This window comes from Peromyscus eremicus, chromosome 1 (assembly GCF_949786415.1).
Source record: "Peromyscus eremicus chromosome 1, PerEre_H2_v1, whole genome shotgun sequence".
Taxonomy (NCBI): Eukaryota; Metazoa; Chordata; class Mammalia; order Rodentia; family Cricetidae; genus Peromyscus; species Peromyscus eremicus.
This window is the reverse complement of record NC_081416.1, coordinates 118,547,674-118,574,897: the sequence shown is the minus strand read 5'-3', so window position 1 is coordinate 118,574,897 and position 27,224 is coordinate 118,547,674. Positions and strand designations below refer to the sequence as shown.

At 46.6% G+C, this 27,224-nt stretch overlaps 1 protein-coding gene across 1 annotated transcript in view; it reads right to left on the bottom strand.

Moving 5' to 3' along the window:
* Positions 1–826: 826 nt before the first annotated feature.
* Positions 827–27,224, bottom strand: part of Ap3s2 (adaptor related protein complex 3 subunit sigma 2) — a 47,381-nt gene continuing 20,983 nt past the window's right edge. Inside the window, exons 5-6 of the mRNA XM_059272611.1 lie at positions 3,799–3,906; positions 827–1,552 (exon numbers count right to left, since the gene is read on the bottom strand). Coding sequence (XP_059128594.1) covers positions 1,424–1,552; positions 3,799–3,906 — 237 coding nt within the window. The 3' untranslated portion in view covers positions 827–1,423. The remainder of the gene's footprint in view (positions 1,553–3,798; positions 3,907–27,224) is intronic.

The following is a 27,224-nucleotide window of genomic DNA, read 5'->3' as shown; positions in this document are numbered from 1 at the left end:
GAAGCCCCGCTGGGAAATGAGGGATGCTGGGTCCTGACACAGGTTCTCCAGGACCATCAATGCTGGGTCCTGACACAGGGTTCTCCAGGACCATCAATGCTGGGTCCTGACACAGGGTTCTCCAGGACCATCAATGCTGGGTCCTGACACAGGGTTCTCCAGGACCATCAATGCTGGGTCCTGACACAGGGTTCTCCAGGACCATCAATGCTGGGTCCTGACACAGGTTCTCCAGGACCATCAATGCTGGGTCCTGACACGGGTTCTCCCAGGACCATCAGCAACATCGCAAGGCTGTGGGAAATGGACTAGGGGCCTGGCCAGCAGGTGGGGAGGGGCCTGGGCTGGGAGAGTTCCCCATGAAGGTGTATCAGTTCCTCACCACCATGCCTGAGACCCAGGTGACAGCATGGAGAAGAGGCCCTGTTCCCAGCGGCAGCATTAGCTCCAAATTAGCCACAAGAAGACGACTCAGCACATGTTAACATTTACATGTTTCCAAAGTATTGGAGAATGTTGCCCAAAGGAGCCAGTGTGCCCACTGCAGGATGCAGACTGGAGAACACAGGGCACCAAGGCCAGCATGCTGCAGGCTCCACCCACACAGCACCCAGTCCAGGCTCTCAGCTCTAGAATCTGAGACTGGTCAGTGGGTTTCTGAGCAAGGGGAAATGGTTCATCATTCAGAACACAGCCACTGAACCTTCTGTTTCCAGGACAGCGTATTTTAAACTTGAGATGAATCATAACTCTGGGAGGATCCAGCTTCCATATTCTACAGACACCGGTCTCTCATCTAGAAGAGGGCTTTAGGGTGTGTGTGTGTGTGTGTGTGTAGGGGTGCCCTCCCTATGGCAGGGGTGGTGACATGCACCCACAGTGTGGTTTCAATTGTGCCCAGCACACTGGGAATATGCCGGGGGAGGGGGGGAGGATGCCCTGCAGAAATGCCACCCCAAAGGGTTGGTTCTACAAAGGGATTCTAGGAGGAGAGGCCCCCGCAGAGCCAGCATACCCCTGCCTTCACCTGCCACAGCTCACATCGGAAAGGCTGGCCTCTTCCTGGTCTCTTGCCCAGTAAGTGATACAGGATCTCAGAAGCCCTAGGTGCTAGGGAGGAAGTCAGATGTGTTCAGTCCCAGTGGTGGGGCCCTGGGAAGCAAGTGGCCTATTCCACAGTCCCCAGCCTGAGGGCAGCTGTGTGTGGGAGGCAAAAGAGCAGTGGCTGAGTGCGCTGATGTCTACCACGGCCACGGATACCGGAGAGCAGCAGGATGGCCGAGCAGTGTGCACCCAACTCCCTTCCCACTCTGTGAAAGGCTCAGTGTCCCAGGTGCGACTCTGAAGGCTCGGCAGGGTTCCGGTTCTGGACTTGACTGCTCTGCTCATCCTAAGAACCCTGGTTCAGCCCAGTCCTCCACCTTCACACGAACTGGGACAGGTTGGGAACTTTGATGTTGAGATCGCCGATGTTGATGTTCCTCGGGATCTCAGGAAGGTTGATGTTCTTCACAGCAGACACGGCCCTCGCGGGGGCTGCTGACAGGCCACCCTGGGAGAAAGGGGGGTCAGTGTCAGTTGCTTTCCCAGTGTTATCTGCTGAAATCTTAAACCAGACGACGTAGAACTAGAGAGTTCCAAATGGCACACACAGACGTTTTCACTTCAATCTTCCTCAAAGGTGGTCAACAAAACCCCACTTAGAAAGCTGGAGCTTGGCGTGGAGACGCAGCCTTTGTCCCCCCACCCCAAGTTCTGCAAAGGGAGCTGTCTTACGAAGTGTTATAGCTGCAGCATTTAACAGTGCTCGTGGCCCATGGTAGATGCTCAATTAACGCTTGCTAAGGGACTCTGACATTGTTTATCTTAAGTATTGAGGATACTCAATTTACAAAGCAAAACAAAAGGAAACCTTTCCTCAAGAGTCCACCTTACAAAAAAGTGCAAAGTTGGAGAGATTCTTTAAAGGAAAAAAACATCAGATTCAGGACAACTGCTTGCCCACTAGTGTGAGCTGGAAAAGGATGGGGCAACAGGCTGGAGGGCGCTAACAGGCCCTGGGAAGCTGCAGCAGATACAGGGGGCTAACCCACCCCAGGCTCACCCTGGAGCAGAGAGGGAGAAGTGAGGAAGACTGCAGAAATTCCTTGTTCCCTAACCGGCAGCTCTCAGGCCACCCCCCCCACACACACACCCCCACACACACACCCGCCCCCCATGTCTGGTTTCCAGACCCTTGCCTGACTCACGCTAAGCCTGGAAGCACTCATTTCCCAGCCTGCACTCCTCAGCAAACTCAACAGCCAGAGCTGTGGCTGGAAAAGCTTCTCCAACAGGATCAGCAGTCCTCACAGGAAGAACTGGTTTTCTAAGGCAGGTTCCATCACACAACAAAGAGACCCTCGAAGACACTCAGACAGAGGAGTCACTGTTACACTATCTCTGCAGCTGTGAGGGCAGATGCCTCTAACCCTGCTCACTGTAGGGCTGAGGAGGGCCAAGACCACAGTGGGACAGGCCTGGCTTTACCAGGAGCTCCTCCATCAAGCCTGGTGCCACATGAGGATGGGATGGGTATGGTATTTTCTTTGTTGTTTTCTGAGACAGGATTTCTCTGTGTAGTCCTGGCTGTGCAGACCAGGCTGGCCTTGAACTCAGAGATCCGCCTGCCTCTGCCTCCCCAGTGACGGGACTAAAGGTGTACACGCCCACCTCCCAGCTGGGTATGGCATTTTCAAATCAGCATTATTGTAGTTTTGTAGAAGCCTCACTGACAACACAGAATCTTGAATTTCTCAAGGCTAAAAGATACCGGAGGACACGGCTTCTGGGAGAACAGATGCATACAAGCACCGCAAATGTGGGCTGTAAGCATCCGCACTGCAGAAGCTGGTTGCTCTTTCTGCCATCTGCCTATCCTTGAAGGCTGACATCTCAAGTTGCCCTACCTGTTTAATGTTGCTACTAACCTTCAAGTTAGTGTAGACAAATCAAGAAAGACAGAGTGGGAACCACCTCCTAAGGACCCAGAGAAACACAAGCCACACAAGCCTCATGAGCCCACACAGCACACACAAACCCACACAGCACACACAAACCCACACAGCACACACAAACCCACACAGCACACACAAACCCACACAGCACACACAAGCCCACACAGCACACACAAACCCACACAGCACACACAGCACACACAAGCCCACACAGCACACACAAACCCACACAGCACACACAAACCCACATAGCACACACAGCACACACAAACCCACACAGCACACACAGCATACACAAACCCACACAGCACACACAGCATACACAAGCCCACACAGCCCACACAAACCCACACAGCACACACAAACCCACACAAGCCCACACAAGCCCACACAGCACACACAAGCCCACACAGCACACACAAACCCACACAGCACACACAGCATACACAAACCCACACAGCACACACAGCATACACAAACCCACACAGCACACACAGCATACACAAGCCCACACAGCCCACACAAACCCACACAGCACACACAAACCCACACAAGCCCACACAGCACACACAAGCCCACACAGCACACACAAACCCACACAGCACACACAAGCCCACACAGCACACACAAGCCCACACAGCACACACAAACCCACACAGCACACACAAGCCCACACAGCACACACAAACCCACACAGCACACACAAACCCACACAAGCCCACACAGCATACACAAGCACACGTTCCTCCCTCTGCCCAACGCTCTCTACCCAGCCAGGGCACGAATATAGCTACTTCCTTACCTCCGACTTCTCCAGCCTGTTTTGAGCTTCAATTTGAGCCACAATTTCATTCATGTTTGTTTCCAACACCATTCCACCCATCACCACCTCCTGGAGGATGTAGTGGACCTAGAAGAGAGGCAACAAGACGACTCAGCACAGCACAGCGGTTTCCTTCGGTGGCAGCAGAAGCGGGGTCAGACAGGCCACATTCTGATCCCAGCCGGTGGCCATGCAGAGGGGCTGGGCTCACTAGAACAAAAGGCACAGGTGGGCAGATCTCCGACAGGCAAGGCCCTGAGGGCTTCGGCTCCAGGATACCTCTTGCTGCTGCTGTGCCTTTACATGCTTGCTGCTGCCATTTTCTCTGGTGTCTGGCATGGTGTGAATGGGTGGGGGGGATCCCCACTGCCTTTAACGTAGTGTGATTATCTCATGGAAATATCCCATTCTACTGGGCATTTTTATCTGTGGATTATTATGAAGATGATTTCCTCTTAAGCTGTACGGTTTAACTGAAGTAATGATTTTATACAATAATAGTGTTGGTTTAAATAGATGATTGAAGGTTTTTAACAAATGAGTAAGGGATTATGATGGAGGTTAGTTTAGTGGGAAAATTAATATAGGTAAAGATAGGATATAGTGCTGCCCCCCGCCCCTGATAAAGCAGGGGCTATAGAAGATAGAAAATAAGAACAAAAAAGTATCACACAGCTAGGACTTTAAGTGTTTTACTTGAGGGGCTGGAGAGATGGCTCAGCTATTAAGAGCACTGGCTGCTCTTCCAGACAGAGGTCCTGAGTTCAATTCCCAGCACCCACATGGTGGTTCACAACCATCTCTAGTGGGATCTGATGCCCTCTTCTGGTAAAAAGTCAACAGAGCACACACATATATAAAATAAATAAATAATTTTTAAAAAAAAGAGTTTTACTTGAGGATTTGTATAGACTGTGGCTTAGGTTAATGATTAAGAAAAACAATAGAGTCCCAGGAGTTAACTCAAGTTCTTTCTGATGATGGGAAATGTATTCATGGGTTTCAGCATGCACAGTAGTTAAAACAAAGCTTTAAACAATTGACTTTGTGTAACTAGAAAACAAAGAATTGGATGGTTAGTTAAGTAATTGGACAGGATTCTAAAATATAAAAAGTAAACAAATAACCCATTTTTGTGGCAACTATAAAAGCTACTGCCTATGTAAATGATTATGGCTGAAAGGCTCTTGCTCTATGAGAAGTCTAAAAGATGAATGTTTAACTGAGTGTGGGTTCTTGGGAATAATTTGGTTTTTACCTGTAATATGTAAAATGTTTAATCATGTAAGGGAAATGGGAAACATGTTGCTTTTTACTCGTATTCACTGTTACCACTCACTTAAAAAATAGAATGTAACAATATTGTAATTTTTATATTGCTGAAAGATGCTGCTGGAGTACAAGCTGTAAGGGAAAAAATAATGACAACAAGAAGGAAAATGTCAGGGCAGAAGACAGAAGAGAAAAGAAACAGAGCAGAACAAGCAACAGAAAGAATAATGAAATGAAGAACTAAGTCTTGGCCCTCAGAAAAGTCCTTGTGTGTCTGTCTGTCCAGTAGTTTGCCTGCTCTGCATCTCTTCTTCAGTTTCTCCGACCTGCTGAAGGCTTGCCTGGGTGAGATCCTGACATGTTGGAGGGTGTGTGTGTGTGCGTGTGTGCGTGTGCATGTGCGTGTGCGTGTGCGTGTGTGTCCCTTTTTTGCTGGCCCCAGAGAGTTGAGTTTTACTCTCTTAAAAGATAGAAAAGTCAATTGAGTGATTAGTTCACTGACTCCAGGGCTCCCCTTCAATCCCTGAGCTGCTGAAGGCTGGTCCTTACAGCAGCAGATGGACAACTCAGCCACCTCACTAGTGAGACCACAAGGGGTCTCTGCCGTCTGGTCTGTGGCCTCGTGGTCTTCTATTAGCAATGGCAGAGGGGTTTGGGATCCTCAAGACAATGAGGTGGTGGCTGAGGCTTCCAACTCAGACAGGTGATGTTTAAATTCGAGCCCCCCTGTTGTTAGCTAAGTGGTCCTTGTCAAATGATCTCCTCAAAGCTTCAGGTTCCCTCCAGAAACTACAGGAGTAAGTGGCTGAGATAACTAGATGGAAAGAAAACTGAAAATAACATGCCTTGGCTGGTGCCTGGTACACACTGGGTTCTGAACAAGAAGAGAGGTTTTTCACCACCCATTTGACCGTCGTCACACTGGCTGGCGTTAAGTAGGTCCAGCTATGTGAACCAATCCCCATCCAAGCAGCATAAATAGCACATAAATCCTTTCCTTAGCGGGAAGCTCACACTGGGCTCAGGTGCCATCCATCCAGCGGTTCTCCAAGCAAAGCTAAATCTTGAAGCACAGCTGGGATGGAGCAGAGGCGATTCAACCACTACACAGGATGACAGGAAAGCTGCCATAGAAAGTCCTGGCAGGTAAAGGCAGAGGTGCTCACTGGGGTCTAGAGGGTGGCACCTCATACTCTTTTGCAGTACTGAGGCTTGAACCTAAGGCCTGTGCAAGCATTTTTCTCAGTCCCCCTTTCAATTTCAAAATTAATTTTTGACTCATGTATCTCAGATTGACCTTGAACTGCTATGTAGCCAAAAATGACCTTGAACTTCTGATCTTCGTGCCTCTATCACCCAAGCAGTAGGATTACAGGTACATGCCACCATAACTGGTTTATAGCCATGGGAATTCAACCCAGGGCTACGTGCATGCTAGACAAGCACAACTGACCAATGTCCCTAGGGCTTATCTTCTTGAGAAATATTCTTGTTAAATTGCTCAGGGCAGCCCTATACTCACAGCCCTCCTGCCTCATTTCTCAATTGGATGGGATTATAGGCCTGTGCCACCAGTCCAACTTGGCACTTCAAATTCCAAACCAAATCATATCAACAATACTTGTAATTACTTTCTTACAAACCAGGACAGTAGGAAGTACTACCTTCTGTTGTCAAGAAAGCATAGAACTACTGGACCAGCCCACAGGAGGCCAGAAAAGGACCGGGGAAAAAGCAATTCAGCTATAGGACGGGTGGGTTTATGAGTCCTTGGGCCTGGCTGGGACAGCAGCTTTCTATAGGAGAGAGACTAAAGACAAGGCTGAAAGGGTAGCTTGGGTTTGAAGCAAGGTGTCCGAGCCTTGAGATGGTATGTATGTGTGTGTTGCGATTGCCTGTGTGTGTACATTCAGAGGCTAGAAGAAGACACCAAGTGTCCTGCTCTATTGTTTATTCTCTGCCTTACTCCCTCAAGACAGGTTCTCTTATTGGACCTGGAGGTAGGCTGGCAGCCGGCAAACTGGAGCGATCCTCTCATCTCCACTCTCTAGTGCTGAGGCTGCAGGTCACGTGACCGTGCCTGACCATGCAGGCGCCGGGACCTGAACCCATGTCCTCATGCTAGAATAGTAAGTGCTATTACCCACTGAACCTGTCTCCAGTCCCTGAGATGATTCTTCGTTGAGCTTTCCTGGTTACTGCTGCACATTTCTGGTCTCTGAGCACTAGCTGCAGTAGTTCCCCTCCAGCTAGGATGATCCAAGGTGTCCTCAGACACTGCCTAAATCTCCCATGGGACAGTCAGAGTTGAGAGCACTGGCCTCCAGTCTCAAGTCAAGTGTCAACTTACTCTTTGGTACCAAGCAGTAGAAAAAAGATGTGTCTGCATGCTTTCATGCATTTGACACTGGAAGTTCCTGCGTCCTCCAGAAAGAAGGCACTAACACATGGAACTGGGATTTCATCCTCTGTCCTTGGGGAAGGAATACATAATGGCGTAACCCCTTACGCATACCCATTTATTAAGTCTTATTAACCACTTCTCTGCTCTCGCCCCTTTTCTACATTCTATACAATATACATTGCCCATACTATACATTAATATATACATGTATATCTACATGAAAATAAAATTTAATAGGAAAAGTTTCATATTTAGGCAACTTATAAAATGTAAAGCAAGACTGGTTTTTCTATTATTCCTTGGGAGAACTTCATTGCTTATACTTCCCTATCAAATGAATGTGTTAACTGTATGGAAGTTCCTCATAATGCAAAAACAGAACTACTGTATGACTCAACAACTCAATTTCTGGGTATACACCCAAAAAAAAACTAAAAGCAAGACTCAAAGAAACATTTATACATCCATGCTCATATCAGCAAAAGTCACAATGAGCAAAACATAGAAGCAACCCAAGTGTCCACTCTTGGATAAACGGACAAACAAAATGCGGTCTCCATAAAATAGACTATCACTCTGCCTTAAAAGGGAGGAAGGTTTGATATACGCATATATCCATGCAACATGGATAAACCCTGAGGGCACTGTGCTAAGCAACTAAATCAGACACAAAAAAATATACTATAAGATGGGTGTGGTAGTGCACACCTTTAATCTCAGCACTCAGGAGGCAGAGGCAGGCAGATCTCAGAGTGAGTTTCAGGACAGCCTGATCTATAGAGTGAGTTTCAGGACAGCCAGGGCTACAGAGGAACCCTTCCTCAAAAAACCAAACAAAATAAAACAAACAAACAAAAAGCAAACAAAGCAAAACAAACAAAAACAACAAAAAGATATACTACAGGAATTTATTATAGGAGGTACCGAAAGTTGTCAAATACATAGAAACAGAAAGCAGAATGGCGGCTGAGAGCAGGGCGGGTGGGTATTGTGTCGTAGTGTGTACAGAGGTGGACAAAGATGTCTGCAGATGGGTTCGGGGTAAGGGTTGCACACTAATGTAACAAACTCAACGGTACTGACCTGCAAAATCAACAGCTGTAAGGCTGGTAACCCTTAAACCCTGAAGAGAGAGAGACCTGTATCTGAGCGTCTTAGTGCCTCATCCTGTTTTTCTCACCTTCCTCCTCTTCACTGGTACAAAGTGATACTTCTGTTGACTATCGTGTGCCAAGTGCTTCACAGACCTCATTTTAACTTCAAGATATCTGTCTGAGTTTGGTGACTGTGATGGTTAGTTTTGAATGTCAACTTGCCACAAGTTAGGACCGCCAGGGAGAGAGTGTGAACTGAGTAACTGTCTTTATTGGATTGGTCTGTGAGCATGTCTGTGGTGGACTGTAGATTGTTAAATTAATATAGGCTGGCCCAGCCCACTGTGGGCAGCACCTGTTGTCAGCATTCAGGCATCTGTACTAGCCTGGCCTTAGTGTCCTGACCGGATATACCTTAGCTGCTGCAGCCACTGACAGCACCTCCTGTGTGCATTTGCTACGTTTCCTTACAAAAGGAGGGCCTTGCCACCTCCTGCCTCCTTTCTCTTTCCATTCCTCGCCCCCAGGGACCAACGGGTCTCTGCCCCTTCTCTCTCCCCCTCCCCTCAATGAACCTCCTACGTGGGCCTGTTGTATGGTGTGACTCCCTCCCGCCATTTTTAAAATACACCACCTATGGCCTAGGCAGTGGTCCTGAACTATACGGGGACAGGAGGAAGGGAGAGGAGAGCAAGCGGGCACCCTGGGTGGACTCGCCTCTCTCTGCTCCTGACTGTGGATGTGATGTACCAGGTGCCTGAGCTTCTGCCACCGTGACTTCACCATGGGACGGACTGAAATCAACCTTTTCCTCTCCGAGGTGGCTCTTTGCCGGGACGTTTTACCACAGTAACAGAAACGAAACTGGGCTAGCTCCATCATTTCATATTTGAGGAAATGGAGATGGAGTTCTGCAGAGCCAGGAGCCACGGCTCCAGAACCAGGTGCTGAGTACGGGTCGGGCTGACTCGCAGTCTGTATCTGTCACCACATTTACTCAGGACCCCAGTGCTCGTCACCTAAGGCTTGCTGTTGGTGTGACAGCTCCAGTGAGAACTCTACAGTGATTCACCCCGGGCCCAGAACAACGGACGATGCAGAGCGTCATGTGACCGTGGAGGCTTTATGGACAAGGCTCAGCAAAAGGCTAATTTATAACGTCACGGGAACCAGAAAATAGAAAAAAGTTAAGAACTTCTCATTTGAACAACAGAAAGATAGAATTCCCAAAAGCCATTCAAGTGTGTTCTAAATACATAAAGGAGAAATGGACCTGCAAACCACCTTCAACAAAACCAGGATAAAGCACAAATTCTAGACCCCAAACAGTGGCAAAGATATCGAGAGCAGGGAGCGCAGGCAGGGCTCCCTTTGCTTCACAGAAGGAAAAGAAGAAAGGACGTGGTAAAGAGGATGGGGGGGCTAGTGACCTCACTTCCTGGAGACAGAGCACCCGCCCCCACGTACCAAACCAATTCTTTGCTGTGAGGGCAGAAACCTCCTTGGCAGGACCTAGAGTTGGGACCACGTCACAAAATACACAAGCCCACTGTACCTGCCTCGCAGATGAGGTCCCCCCAGCAGCGGAGAAGAACATCTTTGCACTGGGGACGTGCATGGATGCCTACCTTTCTTCGCTGCCTAGAGATGAGGGGAAATGAACTCACCTCGAACTCTCTAACATGGGAACAACAAAGCCCAGCTTGGAATACCTCCCCAACAAAATTCCTAACAATAGCTGGCACCTGAAAAGCAAACCTACTTAAAAATGATTATAAAGAGCCATCTACCCAGGAGCTAAACAAAGACATAAAAAGAAAATTAGGAACCAAGGAAAACAAAATACTAGAGAATTGATGCTGGGGAGCAGACAAAATTACAACAAAGCATTCTGAAAATTTTCAGAAAGGAAAAGCAAGGGTAGCTGAGACAGCTCGGGGTACACCACTGGCCTTGCAAAGCAGGGAAGCAAGAGATTATGGCAGAGCAGGGAGACAAGAAGATGAGAAAGCCTATCACAGTGGGATTCAGGGACAAAGCAGAAGAGAAATTACAGGACTGACGGTAAAAACAGAAGACACAGAACTAGAGATACAACTAAAAACAATAAAGAAAGAACAAAAGGGAAGAAAGAAGAGAACAGTGAATGAGTAACAGGAAGCCAGGGGGTTGGGATGTAAACTGGGGGGGTGCTCACCTGGAATGCAGGTGTTCCTGGGTCCTGGCCCAGCAGTGCGCAGACCAGGTGTGATGGTTCACACTTATAATCCCAGCATTTGGGAGGTAGAAGCAGGAAGATCAGAAGTTCAAGGTCAACCTCAGCTATATAGGGAGTTTGAAGCCAGTCTCCAAACCAAAGCCAATGCTTAATGCTAGCAGGAAAGGGTAATACTCTCATGGACGCAAAGTGTAACTCACGGATTTTATGCCCAGTTGATGGCTCCTGAGTTTTCCTTGAGGAATCTAGACCACGTGTGACAACCAAGAGGTGACTCAGAAATACTATGGCATAAGGAAAGATCAGCTGAGTGGAAGGACAAACAAAAGGTCAGCATCAGGGTCCATGTCTCAAGAGTGGAAACAAGCAATGGCCAGGAAGAGAAGTGGGGAAGAGAGACCCAGAGACCACCTGCCCTCCACCAGCCGACAGTCCACAGGCGGCACGTTAGCACTCCCGATTTGCCTATTATGATCCTTACTGATTTCCCCCACAAAATCCAAAGGCGCTATCATTTGCTATAAACGAAGCTCTGAGAGCCACCAGTTGAGGCCAAGAAGATCTCTTTCAGGTTAGTAGTTCTATGCCACTAGTTCATAAAACTTACCCAGAAGGCATCACCTCTTATTTCCTTGTTCTAAAAGAGGACTTGCCAAGTAGGTGCCCATAATCCTGGCACTCAGAGCAGGAGTCAGGAAGATCATGAGTTCTAGCTCAGCCTAGGTACAGAGTGCGATCCTGCTTCAAAGGCCAAAAAATCACTCCTGGGCTGTTTTGGGGAGGGTTGTTGGAAAGAACATGGTGTTCATTAGGAGTGGGGGAATAAGGGAGGATAATGGAGGGTGGATATGATCAAAGTATATTGCAAATATGTATGAAATTGTGAAACAATAAGGCACTCCTTACACCCCCCAAAGGGGAAATTCCAACACCTATGATGTGGCAGTAAGCAGACAATCCTGCTCAATTCCTTTCTTTTGTTTTTGTCTTTTGTTTTGTTTTTGAAATAGAGATGTAGACCTGGTTGTCCTAGAACTCTCTATATAGAGCAGACTAGCCTCGAACTCACAGAGATCTGCCTGCCTCCCAGAGTACTGGGATTAAAAGCATATGCCATGGGGCTGGAGAGACGGCTCAGCAGTTAAGAGCACTGACTGCTCTTCTAGAGGACGTAGGTTCAATTCCCAGCACCCACATGCCAGCTCACACCTGTCTGTAATTCCAGTTCTAGGGAATCTGACACCCTCACACAGACATACATTCAGCCGAAACACCAATGCACATACATAAAATAAAAATAAATTATTAAAAAAAAAGTGGGTCTTTCCACTTTCAGGGAGAAAAAAAAAAAAAAAAAAGCAAATGCCACTACATCTTTCTATAGCATTCAGTTTTGTTTTGTTTTGTCTTTTCCCCCGAGACAGGGTTTCTTGTTGTATCTCTGGCTGTCCTGGAACTCACAGAGACCAGACTGCCTCTGCCTCCCGAATGCTGGGATTAAAGGTGTATGTTGCCACTGCCGCCGCCGCCGCCAGGCTTAGTTTAATTTTTCCACATTCTTGGCTTCCTGTGAATATCTGATTAAATTCCAAAATTATATTATCACGAAAACATCATGAGCACCCTTTGCTGGGGACATGGCTCCATGAACATAAGTAACCACAGGATGATGAATGGATAGCAGCCCATGGTAACCCTGCAAGCCAGCCAGAAATTCTGAATAAAAGGCTGCTGCAAACTTATCTGAGTGGATAAAAGTGAGCTGAGACAGCTGGAGGCTGCCAAACAGTGGTGTGGAAAGCATGCAGCCAAGAAACGAAACTGAACCGAGGCACCTGCGGCGCTAATGACAGGGGCAGACGACAAAGGTTTCTGTTAGGGGACAGGAGGTGGCTGATAGGCTGGCCTAGAGGATGCCGGCAGAAGTCTAGGTGAGTAGCGGAGAACACTGAGAGTTCAAGTACTGCCCCATGGAAGGAGGGTGAGGGAAAGAGGCTGACCCCAAGTCAGGTCGGTGACATCAAAATAATGGGAGTACGGGGGTCTGCTGTGAGACTGTCTCAGGAATGTCAGAGGCCACACCCATAAAGCCTCACCCACATGACTGCACGGACACAAGCTGAACAAGAATCACACCAACGGACTGGCAGACTAGATAGGGGAAGCCATAAGGTCTTCACCCTGCACAAAGACCTATACGCAGTTGAGGAAAGCTGGGTGCAGGGAGAGCACACCAATTGGTTTGTCCAGTGCCAAATGGTCAGCCCTGAAAACATGAATGCAAGCAACATCATACAGACTGAGCCGGTTGTATTTACACATATGTACATACAAATACATATATGTACACAATAACAACGAAAGAAGGAAGAGCCCATGAAATTGAAGGACTGGGGAAGGGTATATCGAAGGGTTTAAAGAGAGGAAAGGGAAGGGAGAAATGTTGTCATTATGTTATAATCTCAAAAATAAAAACAAAGAAGTGAAAAAGGTGTGACTAGAAGAGAGCAGGGCAAAGGTCAAGAGCCCGCCACCTCTCGGAACAGCGTGTGCTGCACAAACACAGACTCCCGGTGTAACACTGTAACACGGCGTCAGCGCGGTGACCACCTATCCTAACGACACTGGCAAACCGATGAGGAACTGCTTACTGCCGTTAAAGAAGAGCAGCTGCTGGGTCTCTAAGTTCTTGGCCAGTATGGTGGTACTCTGACCTAGAAATAAGCACAAGAAAGGGAAGCGTTTATCTGAAATAAAGGTTTAGGGCAGACCCAAGGTTCCAACAGAACAAATCTGACATAGAAAGAGCGTGTAGGTGAGAGATGTGTCTGGAATCTTAAGAGACTGAAGAATGTGAGGTAGCAGCTGGGGTTTCCTGAGACTGACTTGCACAAATCTATGGCCACACTCCAATGAGTGAAAGCTGGGGTTTCTACACTACTTACACTTTTTCTCTTGAAACTCCTATCCCCCAACAACCAAAAGTAGAAGTGATTTCAGCTAAATGCCAAATCTACAGATACTCTGACCTGTTTTATCATGTCTCTGCTCTGTTCCCCATCCTAACTCCACTCAGATATCTGTATCCCTTCAGTTTTTCTTTTCTAAAAAGCTGTTGCATCCTTCTCTTGGGGTACCCACCTCACATCTGGATCAACTGAATATCCAGTATTTTCTTTTTCTATTTTGGTTGTTGTTTTTTTGAAGAGACAGGGTATCTCTGTGTAACCCTGGCTGTCCTGGACTCGCTCTGCAGACAAGGCTGGCCTTGAACTAGGAGATCTGCCTGCTTCTGTCTCTCTAGAACTAGGATTAAAGGTGTGTGCTACCACCACCCAGTCCAATATTTTCTTTTACTATTTTCTGCCAATAGAAGTTACCTGTTTGAAGCTGGGTATGGTGGTGTATATTTGTAACCTAGCACTTGGGAGACTGAGGCAGGAGGATCACAAGTATGAGGACAGCTTGGATTACAATAAGATAATCTCAAAAAAAAAAAAAAAAACAATGTAAGTTATATGTTTGAAGCATCCTCTAGAGGTGATATAAATGTCTCATGGACAGGAATGTAGTAGCTAGTACCCAGTAAACAGTAGAGGAAACAGGAATATTATCTAGTGTATGCTAAGGGTGCCAACAGTGCATAGGGATAATGCTGGGCCTTCAAAGTTCTATGGCCATATAAAACCTGACCAGCAGCTCTACTGTAGATGTATGTGCACACAGGGAAAATAAGACTAGAAGGCATCAGAGATGTTAAATGACTTGAGGGCTGCAGTATGCTCAAGGACCTGCGCCTGATCCTCAGCACAAAAGAAAGAGGACTGTCCAACCTGCTGGATCTCCCAAAAGAAAAAAAGCACTTTCCCAAATAAGAGCTAGAGCTTGTAATGCTGTCCACTGCTGAGATCTGCCAATCCCATACCTCGCTGCCTTAAACTCATTCTTCATGGTCATCCTGCTAAGCAGTTCTGTACAAATCAGACACATTGTTCCAGGTTTGGGGTTCTAACTTCCCAGAGTTGGGCACCTAAGTCAAGGAAGTTAAGGAGCTCTGCTGGTAGAGTCAAGATCTTCTCTGTGACCTGAATGGGTGTCCACTGAGATACTTCAGTCAGTTGCATTGTTCTTTGCATGTTTCTTGTCTACCGTGATCCTTTGAGGTTCCATGTTAAATCTCCCGTTGGTGCCCAGAGCTCCATGTTTATGAAGTGTTAGCTCATAATTGCTGGTGTAATGGAAGAAAGAGTCCACAACTGGATTTCAAGACTCAGCTTGTTGATCTGGCATGACCTCCAAACTTGGCCCTCTGATAAGACAGATTAAAACGAGCCTGCTAGCTTCACAAGAAGATTGACATGCGTCCAACAGGAAGGCCACAAATGCCATCTCAAAGATACAGAAATCAAGTTGTGGAATTGTTGAGGGTGGAGACAGGGCAGTTTCAATAACCCTTCCCAAGGACACAGGGTGCCGGGACCTCAAGAGTCCCATCCCTGGTTTCGTTTCTCCCTGGAGTCAAAGAGTATCCTGCCTCTAAGCATGTATCAGCAGTCGCTGCCACTGTAAGCAAACCGGCTGGGAAGTGGAAGGGAGCAAGCACTCCACAGAAACCAGGCTTCTCCTCTAGTGAAGCAGTCTCCACACTAACCTGGCATGCTCCAAAGCTCAAGTACTCAATGTCTCAAAGTAAAGCTCAAGAAGTCAGCTTCAGTCCCTAGTGTCACCCAAAATGTGCCTCGGAACACCTCTGTAGCACTGACTCAACAGAATGCATCTCTCAGTAGAGATGGCAAGACCCCATCTTGGGCAGGGAGGGGAGGTACCGTCTCTGGAACACTATCAGACATTATTAGCCACACCACACTCTTAGCTTACGGACAGGCACAGAAACCTCTGGACGGAGTAATTCCAATTGCGTATAGGACAAAATCTTACAAAAGACAGGGGCACACTCCCTTCCCCCCTCCGCCTGACCATTGATAAGACAGAATCAATAAAATGCTAACCAAATATAGAAGAACATGGTCACTGCTTATGTTAGAGAACCAGGCATCAACTTCACAATACCCATGCTTTAAAAAGGAATTCCTACTCACGTACAAACTAAGCCCACAAGTTCACTACACAAAAGGCCAAGTATAGATAACATTTCTATCCCCTCTTGGCTTAGATTGCTTCAGGAACTTCTATGAAAGGTCTTCAGAGAATAAGTGGGGAAGAGAGTCTTGGGGAGGAAAGGGGTGGCTCATTCTCCTGTCTGCTAGAGGGAGTGTGCTCGGAGACAACCAGGGGAGTGGACTCAGTAGACTTTGGAAGAGAAAGCATTTTGGCTTAGGGTCGGTTTCTAGTTCTCATATTTTCCATATTAGAGAGAAATGGAAAGCAGAGAAGGTGGAAACATGCATGCCCCAGAGACCTGGAGAGTGTGGCTTGTTCTCTCTGACTGCTCTCATCTGAAGCCCAGTGTTTCCCCAGCATCGCAAGAAATGCAGAGCACTGCTGTTCTAGTACCCTGGGGATCGCCTTATGTCTCTGCTCTAAGCCAAAAAGAAAGTGTGATAATCAGAGCTGACCAGCGTTGGTGGCTTGCACCCTGCCTCTTCCCGGACAGTTTGCTTCAGTGGTAGTGACTGTTGCTATGGGGTTGGAGGCAGACTTTTCTTTGACATACTGTGAAGTGAACCAGGGATGAAGGTCCTGGTACCCTGTGTCCTTGGGAAGGGCTTGTCTCCACCCTCAACATGGGGATTTCTGCAATACATACCATGGAGGGCACAGGGAAGAACCAGGAATACTTGGTCCACTGAGGAACTAGGGAGATAAAACAATGTAGGAGAGCTAATTTTTTTTTTTTAATTTTTATTTTATGTGATTGTTGTGAGTGTGTTGGATCCCTTGGAACTGGAGTTACAGGCAGTTTTGAGTTGCCATGTAGGTGCTGGGAATTGAACCCAGGTCCTTTGGAAGAGCAGCCAGTGCTCTTAACCTCTGAGCCATCTCTCTAGCCCCAAGAGCTAATTCTTAAATTACCATTATGTTATTTTAATGGAACTTCTGAAGGTGTATTATATACTCCCACGACTCTGAAACAGCATGTTTTGTTTAGCACCCCCACCCTCGTCCCATTTAAGATCAACTGATGCACTGCACTATAATGCTGAGATACCTTTAGAAACTTAGATAAACTAAGCACAGAGGTAATGTGTTATGTTCAAAACATCCACGCAGCTTCCAACTATCTTTTCAAACATATTTAACATCACATCATGTTAAGTGCTGGGAGGAAGAGCGATAAGATGTGGACCATGTCCTCAAGCACTTGGAATCAAGAAAGATAAAACCTGTACAGAATTAACTATAATAAAAGAAGATTGCGACAAGTACCATGACCCGTACAGAATGCTATGTTAGTTCAGGGAGGGGGGCCTGACCCTAAGTGTCCATGCCAAGAAGGGGCGGGGTGGCAAATCACCCAGCAACTGGCCTGTCTTCATGTTCGAGGAATGCTGTCATGAAAGAATCACAACTCACTGGTTCATGATTTATGCTCTCTGAGTACTTACACTTGACTTAGCAAACTATGTTCCCTGCTCTTATTTCTTCCTTTTTAAAAGAACCAACTCTGAGCTAGGGTTCTCTAAATCTTTGCTTTGTTTTTTAGTTCAGGGCATCCGATGAAGGGCCTTGTGCATGACAGTAATGCTCCACCTCTGAGCCTCACCTCTAATTTATCTCTAAAAATGTCTTGTAGGGCTAGGAAGATGGCTTAGTGGTTAAGAGTGCTTATCGGAGTCCAAACCCTTGTAGTGACATGACAGACAAGGTACACATAATAAACAGACACACACACACACTCAATGTATACACTTAATGTGGACACACACACATAAATAAATAATCTTTTTTACTTTTTAATGTTCTACAGCTGAAGCTGGAGCTCAATAATAGAGTGCTTGCCTAGTGTGTGTGAGCTCCTGAAATCAATCCCTGTGACAGAAAGAAACAGAGGAAGTGAGGAAGGAAAGGAAGAGCAGGAGGGAGGAAGAGAGAATCAAGCGTGCTTAAGTCAGGTGTAGTGGGGCACACCTGTAATCCCAGTACTTGGGAGGCTGGAATAAAAGGACTGCTACAAGTTCAAGGCCAGCCTGGGAAAAAAAGAAAAACCAAAGTTCCAACAGGACTTTTTTTTCTAGTCTATCATTTCATTTTCCCTCATCTATCTGTTTGTATTACTGATCTCAAATTTCACATGGTATTGAGCATAGAAGACAATCCAGACCTTGTTTTCTTTTTCTTTTTTTAATAATTTATTTTTATTTCATGTGCATTGGTGATGTGCCTTCATGTATGTCTGTGTGAGGGTGTCAGGTCCCCTGGAACTGGAGTTATAGACAGCTGTGAGCTGCCATGTGGATGCTGGGAATTGAATCTAGGTCCTGTAGAAGAGCAACCAATGCTCTTAACCTCTGAACCATCTCTCCTGCCCCAGACCTTGTCTTCTTTATTTTTACCCTTGCCCTAAATAAATGTGGGCTAACAGAACATGGCACCAGTCCATCTTCTCTCATGTTTACGGTACAAAAGCAGGAGTACCCTAGCTCTACACTACAGGCAGTGTGACATGGTGTAGGAGAGTACTCTCAGATGCAGACACCAGGCTACAAATATTGACTCGGCTATTTGTCACTTGGGTGACCTTAGAGAGGCCATGCTCCCAAGTCCATTTCTTCACCTCTAAACGGGAAGACCCAGAATCTTAGACCTTAGACCTTCCTGGTCTAAGGATAAAGAAGATGATGCAGGAAGAACACTATTTACACGACACACCTGGTCACTCGGTGGCTGACACAGCAAATACCTGATGGAGGCTGGTTCTTTAGAGGCTGTCCTCAAAGTCATCTTGTTTAACTCTTCCCCTACACAGAATCCAGTTTTCATCTCCTTCAGCTCAGAGAAAAGAGGTGCTCGGTACTGTCCCCGAGCTGTCTAGCAGAAGTAACTGTCAGAAACTAACCATAATAAAAGAACTATCTACTGTCAAACAGAAGTAACCATCAAAATCTTCTCCACTGCATGAGCTACAGTATGCCTCAACTGATTTCCATCCCCTACCGAGTCCTTTGGAGCAATGGCAATGGTGTCCTCCGTCCTTGGATTCTAGCACCCTCCCATCAGATAACGACAGCACAGTCAGGTAATGAAGCACTCTTCAGTTGACCATCACAAAGATCCCAAGTGCTGGACCACAATGCTGTCTTCACAGTGACCTCCATTCCCACAGTTCCTGTTCCTTCTAAAGCATGGCCACAGAAAAGCCCAGGGTGTCACTCTACTGTCACCCTCTTCCATGTGGGGACACACATACAAAGCAGTAACATCCCGAAGACAAGCCACAGATAGTTCAGTATCGCTGAGCACATGGCTGACAGCAGGAAATGGCAAGAGGTGAGGCTGGACAGGAAGGTGGGAGAGATGAGGGCAGTGACTGCATGTGACAGTGAGGGGCTTCGGAGTCACCTTTTTGGTAGTAGTCCCCAAGTATTTTCTACACTCAGGAAAACTCACTTGCTTAACTACTCAGTCATTTGACATTAAAGGTTTCCAGGCAGACGGAGGGAAGGGAAAGAATGCAGTATGCCTGCCTTCCCAAGGGTCCCAGTCGCTTAGATGGCAGCAGACTGTCAACACTTCTTAGGAAGAGGAGTTTAGTCAGAGTTAAGGGCATAGTGTAGAAGCAGGAAGAATGTAAAAAATAAGGCAAATTCAGCATTAACTGAGCTGAGTAATTACTAATTCCAATCCCCAATAAGTAAAGGTATGAGGTACTGTACTTACCAGATCCACAACCACACTGGCTTTACGTGTTACTATAAAAGGGAAGTGTTACAGATTAAACTATGACATGCCTCTGATTATAAGACAAATCCTGATTTGAGATGGTAAATCATAACTATTCCCCAAAGAAGTGAACTACAAAACTGATGAGGCCTGTCAAGGCACTTGCCTAGCCATGAAAGGTCCTACATTCCATCCCCAGAGAAAGAAAAACAGAAAGAAAGAAAGAAAGAAAGAAAGAAAGAAAGAAAGAAAGAAAGAAAGAAAGAAAGAAAGAAAGAAAGAAAGAAAGAAGGAAGGAAGGAAGGAAGGAAGGAAGGAAGGAAGGAAGGAAGGAAGGAAGGAAGACACTCCACATTGATGAAATACGGCATTCTACTTTATCACTGAGGAAAACTGAAGCAACAAATCACTCTTTAAGATGGCTGCCTGAAGCCAGATGGTGGCGCACGCCTTTAACCCCAGCACTCGGGAGGCAGACCCAGGCGGATCTCTATGAGTTCAAAGCTAGCCTGGTCTACAGAGCGAGATCCAGGACAGGCACCAAAAGTACACAGAGAAGCCCTGCCTCAGGAAAAAAAAAAAAAAAAAAAAAAGCCAAAAACAAACAAACAAAAGGTGGCTGCTGAGCTGCAGAGTAAGAACCTGGTGAAGCCAAAACCCACAGAGCCTCTTCCTACTCTTCCTACAGGAAGCGGGGTCCTCCTGAGCCCACCCCGTTACCTCTGAGAAAAAGGAGTCCCACCCTGAAGCTAGTGAGGACACACAGTTCATAACTTTGAAAGGCAAGGTTTTATTAGAATCTGGGGATTTGTTTTGTTTTGTTTTTCAAGACAGGGTTTCTCTGTGTAGCTTTGGAGCCTGTCCTGGATCTCGCTCTGTAGACCAGGCTGGCCTCGAACTCACAGAGATCCACCTGGCTCTGCCACCTGAGTGCTGGGATTAAAAGCGTGTGCCACCACCGCCTGGCGAATTTGGGGATTTTTGTTCTCTCTCTGTCTCTGTCTGTCTCTCTGTCTCTGTCTCTCTGTCTCTCTCTCTCAGGATTTCTCTGTGTAGTCTTGGCTGTCCTAGAACTCAATCTGCAGACCAGGCTGACCTCAAACTCCCAGAGATCCTTCTGCCTCTGCCTCCTGAGTGCTGGGATAAAAGGTGTGGGCCACCACCGCCTGGCCCGAACCTGGTTTTTAAAAACTGTTCACTAGGTGGGTGTGGTGGTTCATGTCTTTTATTCTAGTGTCAGCTGTGAAGGGATGCAGATAGGTTCTCTAATGCCACCTCCACAGCTTGAGGAATTCCCTTAATCTTTTAAGAACCTGGACTCAGTTCAAAATGGGATTTGTGGCTTCAATCTTGAAAACAATTTCAGGACCACTCAGTTTATAAAGCAGACTTGAAGACTTTTTTTTTTTTTTTTTTGGTTTTTTCAAGACAGGGTTTCTCTGTGTAGCTTTGCGCCTTTCCTGGAACTCACTTGGTAGCCCAGGCTGGCCTCGAACTCACAAAGATCCGCCCGCCTCTGCCTCCCGAGTGCTGGGATTAAAGGCGTGCGCCACCACCGCCCGGCTTGAAGACTTTTTAAAATGATATTTTTAAAAACATTTATTTATTTATATTGTGTATGTGGATATGTAGGTGCATGTTTGTGCCATGGTGTGTCCGTGGGAATCAGAGGACAACTTGGGGAAGTCAGTTCTGTCCTTCCTGTGGGTTCTGAGGATCAAACTTACATCTTCAGGCTTGATGGCAAGTGCTTTATCCACTAATCTGTCTCAGCAGTCCTCATAGAAAGAGCGATTTTAATTAATACAGGTTTAATCATGAGTTAAGAGAAAGAGATCCACTCAGAAAGATGTGGAACACATTGAGAAATGAGTGTGAGATGAGAAAGGAACATATTTCCAAGTGTGATCACAGGCCCCTCAAGGGACAACAATTTAGTGTCTTAGTATTGGTCATATATACCATTTGGGTGGCTCTCAAAGTGAAACCTCAAGATGTTGTTAAGAAACCGATTTTTCTACCTCTTTTTGACAAGACAAATGAGGTGGCTCTGGATATTCCTTGGAGGAAATTATAATTATAGCCTGGTAAGGTAACAATGGGAACCACAAGGATCATATAAAGGGTTCTGAGTATGTCCTTTCCTTGTAAATACGTTTCTTGTGAGATTCCTGGAAAATGCAGGTTTATGGCTGGGAAGGGAAAAAGGCCTTACACAGCTGTTAATCATGTTGGATTCTTGTTCATCTCCTGTCACGAGGCTTCCAATGAATTCCAAAGTAAAGATTCCTTTTCCTCTCCTTGCTATCCTGCCTCACCAGTACTTGAGGTAAGAGGACTCCAAGTATAAAGTCAGCCTGGGCTAATAAATAGTAAAACTCTATCTAACAAACCCAAGGGTAGGGATGCAAGTCAGCGGTAGAACGTGTCTAGTGGGAGGAACCCCTGGGTCATTGCTCTAGTACCACAAGGGAAGGAGGGGGCAGGGATTATTTCACCTTGAAAACTAATTTCCCAGACTTGGGAAACACAGCTGCAACACATCAATAAGGCAACTCCGTAAAGAAGACCCTCTAGTGTTTGGCTAACTGACAGTCTGCAAATGGAGTAACAACAGTGCTGACACTATTCCAAAGGTGTTTGCAAAATCAGGATTGAAAACATTATGGATTGGAGCTGGAGAGATGGCTCAGAGGTTAAGAGCACTGGCTGCTCTTCCAGAGGTCCTGAGTTCAGTTCCTAGCACCCACATGGTGGCTCACAACCATCTGTAATGAGATCTGATGCCCTCTTCTGGTGTGCAGGCATACATGCAGGCAGAACACTGTATACATAATAAATAAATTTTTGTTGTTGTTGTTTTTGTTTTGTTTTCCAAGATAGGGCTTCTCTGTGTAGCTTTGCGCCTTTCCTGGAACTCACTCTGTAGCCCAGGCGGGCCTCGAACTCACAGAAATCAGCCTGCCTCTGCCCCCCGAGTGCTGGGATTAAAGGCGTGCGCCACCACCGCCCGGCATAAATACATCTTTTTTAAAAAACACAAAACAAAAAGAAAACATGGATTCTGAGCAAGAAGATAAATGACTTGGGGAAGTACAATACCGGACTCTAAACTTGACAAGGTTGGAAAGCTTGGTAAGGGAGACAGGCCCTTCAATGTGGAAACAGCATGGGCAGAGGCAGAGAGGAGAGACCATCCGTGTGCATCCGGAAGGTGAGGAAGGCAAATCTGGTGACCTGGGCAGTGGGAAGAACAGAGACTGAGGGAAGATGGAGGATCAGACCGGGTGAAGTGGATAAGAGCAAAGGATGTCTGGATACAGCTGCTGTAGTCACCTAGATCTGAGGTGTCACACAATGGGAAGAAAAGAAGAAGGGACGTGCCTGGCGCATTTGGTCACTGCATGGAAGAGGAGGTGAAGTAGGCCCGAGACCCCTGCCTTTTAGGAAGCACTAGTACAGTTATAGGGAGAGACAGGTGGTGGGTAGGTGGGTGAAGAGCCATGGGAAGGCCCAGAGGGGTTTGGGGGACAGTGAATGAGAAAGGTGGCAGGTCACGGGAGAAGTGTGCACACTCCTGGAGCACCAGCCTCTCACCTGGGTCAGATGTGACATGGTTTGGGACGCATTTGTGTGACTATGGATCAACGTCTAAAGAGAAGAGCTGGCCAGCGACAAATCTGAGAGGACGCCTGTGTTCCCACCTGTCCTACAGGTAGGATGGCCCAAGAGGTGGGGCTGGTAAGCAGGGAACCGTCACCCCTTCCCTGGCTCTGTGTAAGTAACATGCAACACAGCGTCAGCGGCGTAATTCAGGGGTGTGTGTCCTGAAAAGGGACACAGTTATGTAGGAAACTGCAGAATCCATCAACTGTGGCGCTCTGGGCTTTTCGGAGTACTTCTTGTAGGTATTTATTAATTACTACAAGTAACTGAGTAAATTCTTCTTCAACAGTTAAGCCGAGGGAGGACAACGGGACATTTCTCTGTAAGAGCTAGCTGATGTCAGAGACAAGTTCCAGAACTAACTCTTCAAGTCACAAGCAGACAAGGTCACAAACGCTGAACGGTGAGCCAATGTAAATGGACTGTGCTGTTTTCAACTGGCATGGAACTACTTTCAGACTCAGCACGTACCCTGTGGTCTGCACTGGGCTGGCCATGCCCTTTACGGAGCACAATGCTTGGCTCTCAGAGGCTGTGAAGGCAATCACAGCCTCTAGGGTAGGGAAGGATAATCTGCAGACAATTTATCATTTTACCTGGCCTCAAACTCAGACTCTGCCTTATAGCAGCAGAGTGTGACTTGACTGTTGACTGTGGCAGGCAGTAAAGGAGAGGGAGAGGGAGAGGGGAAAGGGGGAGAGTGAAGAATGGAAGGAGACAGACAGACAGACAGACAGACAGACACACACACACACACACACACACACACACACACACACACACACACACACACACCAGGCATTATGTACATACAGCAATGTCCTGAAAAGTTAGTCTCTGCATTTACCCAGGTTCTCTTTGCAGAGGCCACAACCGGCACGTTTCTTCTGGAACCATGACTTAACAGTGACCTCCCCATCCTCTTCCTACATCTCCCACCCCTCAGCTCTTATGCCTTCCTTCTTGCTCACTGTCATCTAGCCATAAATTTATTTGTCTGCATTTTTCAGGCATCAAGGTCCTTTTACGTGTTGTTCTATGGGCCTGGAATGTTCTGCTCCAGAATCACAGATCTCTTTCTTCTCTTCTTTCTGTTCAAATGCTATCTTATCAGACGCTTTCTTCAACTACCCCATATAAGATATCAGGCCATGTCCACCTAATCCTCACCTTCCTGCATTGTGCCCTCTCTCTTCAGTCATCACTGGTCAGCATACACTGAGGTTATCTCCCCTTGCGCCATAGACAGGAATGCCTTATTAATTCTTTCTCCAGCCCTAGAACAGTGGATAAATGATTTCACAGTAACTGCACAGTCAGTATGTGCCATTGTATAACTGGAAATATGTGACCAGGACAGTCACATATTTATATACAATCCTCCTGCCTGTCTTTTGAGTACTGGGATCACAGGTATGTACCACCATACTCAGCTTGTTCCTACTCTTTTGTTTTCTAGTTTGGGGAGAAAGACTGAGAGGAATACACATTTCCACACATACAATAGCCATACTTTAAAGTTCTCCCGTTCTGTCTAGGAAGAACATATGCTGAAGTTTCAGGTACTTCTCACCTAGGTCTTGGCTTCCTCATCTGCTACTGGAGACCATCACCACACCTACGGAAGTAACCAGGGGTGAAGTCACGGCTATCCCTGGCACCAGGCAGCTGCCCATCACACTATTTCCTCTTCTGACTCACTCTTGCCCAGGGACTTCTCTGCTGGGAGTTCACACAGTCTCACTTGACGCTCATCTTCTACTTCTCACCGTGGGACTCTGCTCGCCAGCCTTTGACTCAAGACACTCCTGAGGGAGTGGCCACGGCCAGAAGAGACACTATACTCAGGCAGCAGGCTGCCTGCTCTGCTTCCCTATGTAGAAGTCCTGACTTTCAGCTAAAAGCTGAAGGTAGGCCACCATCTATCCTGCCCATAGCATCTCAGAATTCAGCCTCAGAAACAGGTCTACCTTCAACATCTCATTCTTTCTCTACTTCTGGTCAGTACTGCTAAGAGCTTACTCCTGGATACTCTATTATTCTGCACAAACCATGTGCCTGCCTTCTGCTCGTGTGAACTCCAGTATGCTGGTCTGCACATGCATCTGACGAAATCGGTGCTGCTGTACAAAAAGCAGTGCACAGTGCGGCTCCCTCACATCAACAGCGCCAAGTCCACTGAGAGTGCCGGAAGTTTCCAAAGGGGTGGCCTGTTCTGAGACCAATGACCCGTCCTTCCAGCTCAACCACAGGCTTCTAGAGGGTAGAGAATTAGGGTAAAAGACAAGTCTGTCTTTATTTTCATATCCCGTGTCTCTGTATTTAGCAACTCTTTTAGTAAATGCTTAATAAACCCCTTTTGTCTGATCATCAGGAGAAAAAGGGAAAGAGAAAGAAGGAAGGGAGGGAGGGAGGGAGGGAGGAGGGAAGGCAGGAAGGAAGGAAGAAAAGTGAAAAACAAAAACCCACAAATGCTTTCTGCAGGCATCAGTACTTCCTCAAGGTCAGAAGTCCCAGGAAAGAGAGGTCATTTACACAAAGCCTTCCTAAGGAAGAGGCATCTGCTTCTCAGAATCTGTTACTGAATTTTCATTTCTAAAGTAACCTTAAATTCATGTAGGAAGCATGTAAGATGTAAATATCAAATATACTGTTAGCACGTCAGGAAAGCTACTGTATAAGATGCCTCTTCCTAAGAGTCAACCATGTTTCCTTCCTACAAAAACATTTCTCTAGTTTTGGAATACACAATAAAAAGTGTTAGTGAATTAAATGTCATCTTTATCCCTAAAAGAACAAAGAAAAAACAGTGGTGGTCTGCTGGACATGATGGAAACAAAACAAAATGAAATTCAGTCAAGACTCAGGAAGGCAGCTGCGTGTTGTGACACACTGTAATCCAAGCACTTGTGAGTAGAGGCAGGAGAGTCTAGAGTTCAAAGCCACCCCTAACTACATAATGAGTTGGAGGCCAGCCTAAGGCATGTGAGACCTTGCTTAAAAAAAAAAAAAAAAAAAAAAAATCAAACCAAATCAGTGACAGTCACTAGTAACATTAAAAACAGCTCAGGTTCTCCCCTCTTCTGGGACTAGGTAGGACTGCATTCCCCTAGCCCCTTAAGCATAACATAGAACTCACGCTGACTAATGAAATGATTAGTGGTAGGTGTGTCACTGTAAGAGTCAACACACAAGCACCCAGGTGGACTTCCATCAGCCTAGACCTCCAAAGGACGACAGTACAGCACCAGTCCGGTGACCACATTTCAGTCTCAAGAAAGAAACTGTTATAAGCGATTGAGATTTGGGGTGATATATTACCAAGCTTCTGCTGAGCTACATGACAGCAAGTGTGGCAAAGGGTTCTTAGCTAATGATTAAGAAAGTCCTGCTTGTTTCAGAGGTGGCTCAGTCTCTGTCCTAACATAGAAATGTACCTCAGTTCTAGCCTTTAAGGGTGATACAAATCAGCAACCACCAAGATGTGGATGTTACGTGATTTATTTCATCTGCTCTTAGTTACGATCTGGTTGGTTGTTAGGGTGGAGTTTCACCTCTATAGCTCAGGCTGGCTTTGAACTCAGAGGTCCTGCCTTAGCTATTTTAGCTCTTCCTGCTTAGCTGCCCAAGGGCTGGGATTACAGGTGTGCCACAACACCCAGCTCCCTTCACGAACCTTAGCAAACACTGAGTTTTCTTTTCTTTTGTTTTTGTTTTTTCAAGAAAGGGTTTCTCTGTGGAGCCCTGGCTGTCCTAGAACTCGCTCTGTAGACCAGGGCTGGCCTCGAACTCAGAGATTTGTCTGCCTCTGCCTCCCGAGTGCTGAGGCTAAAGGAATGTGCCATTACCATTTGGCTTTTTTTGGTTTTGTTGTTGTTTTGTTTTACTGTTTTCTGAATTTTCTTGAAAG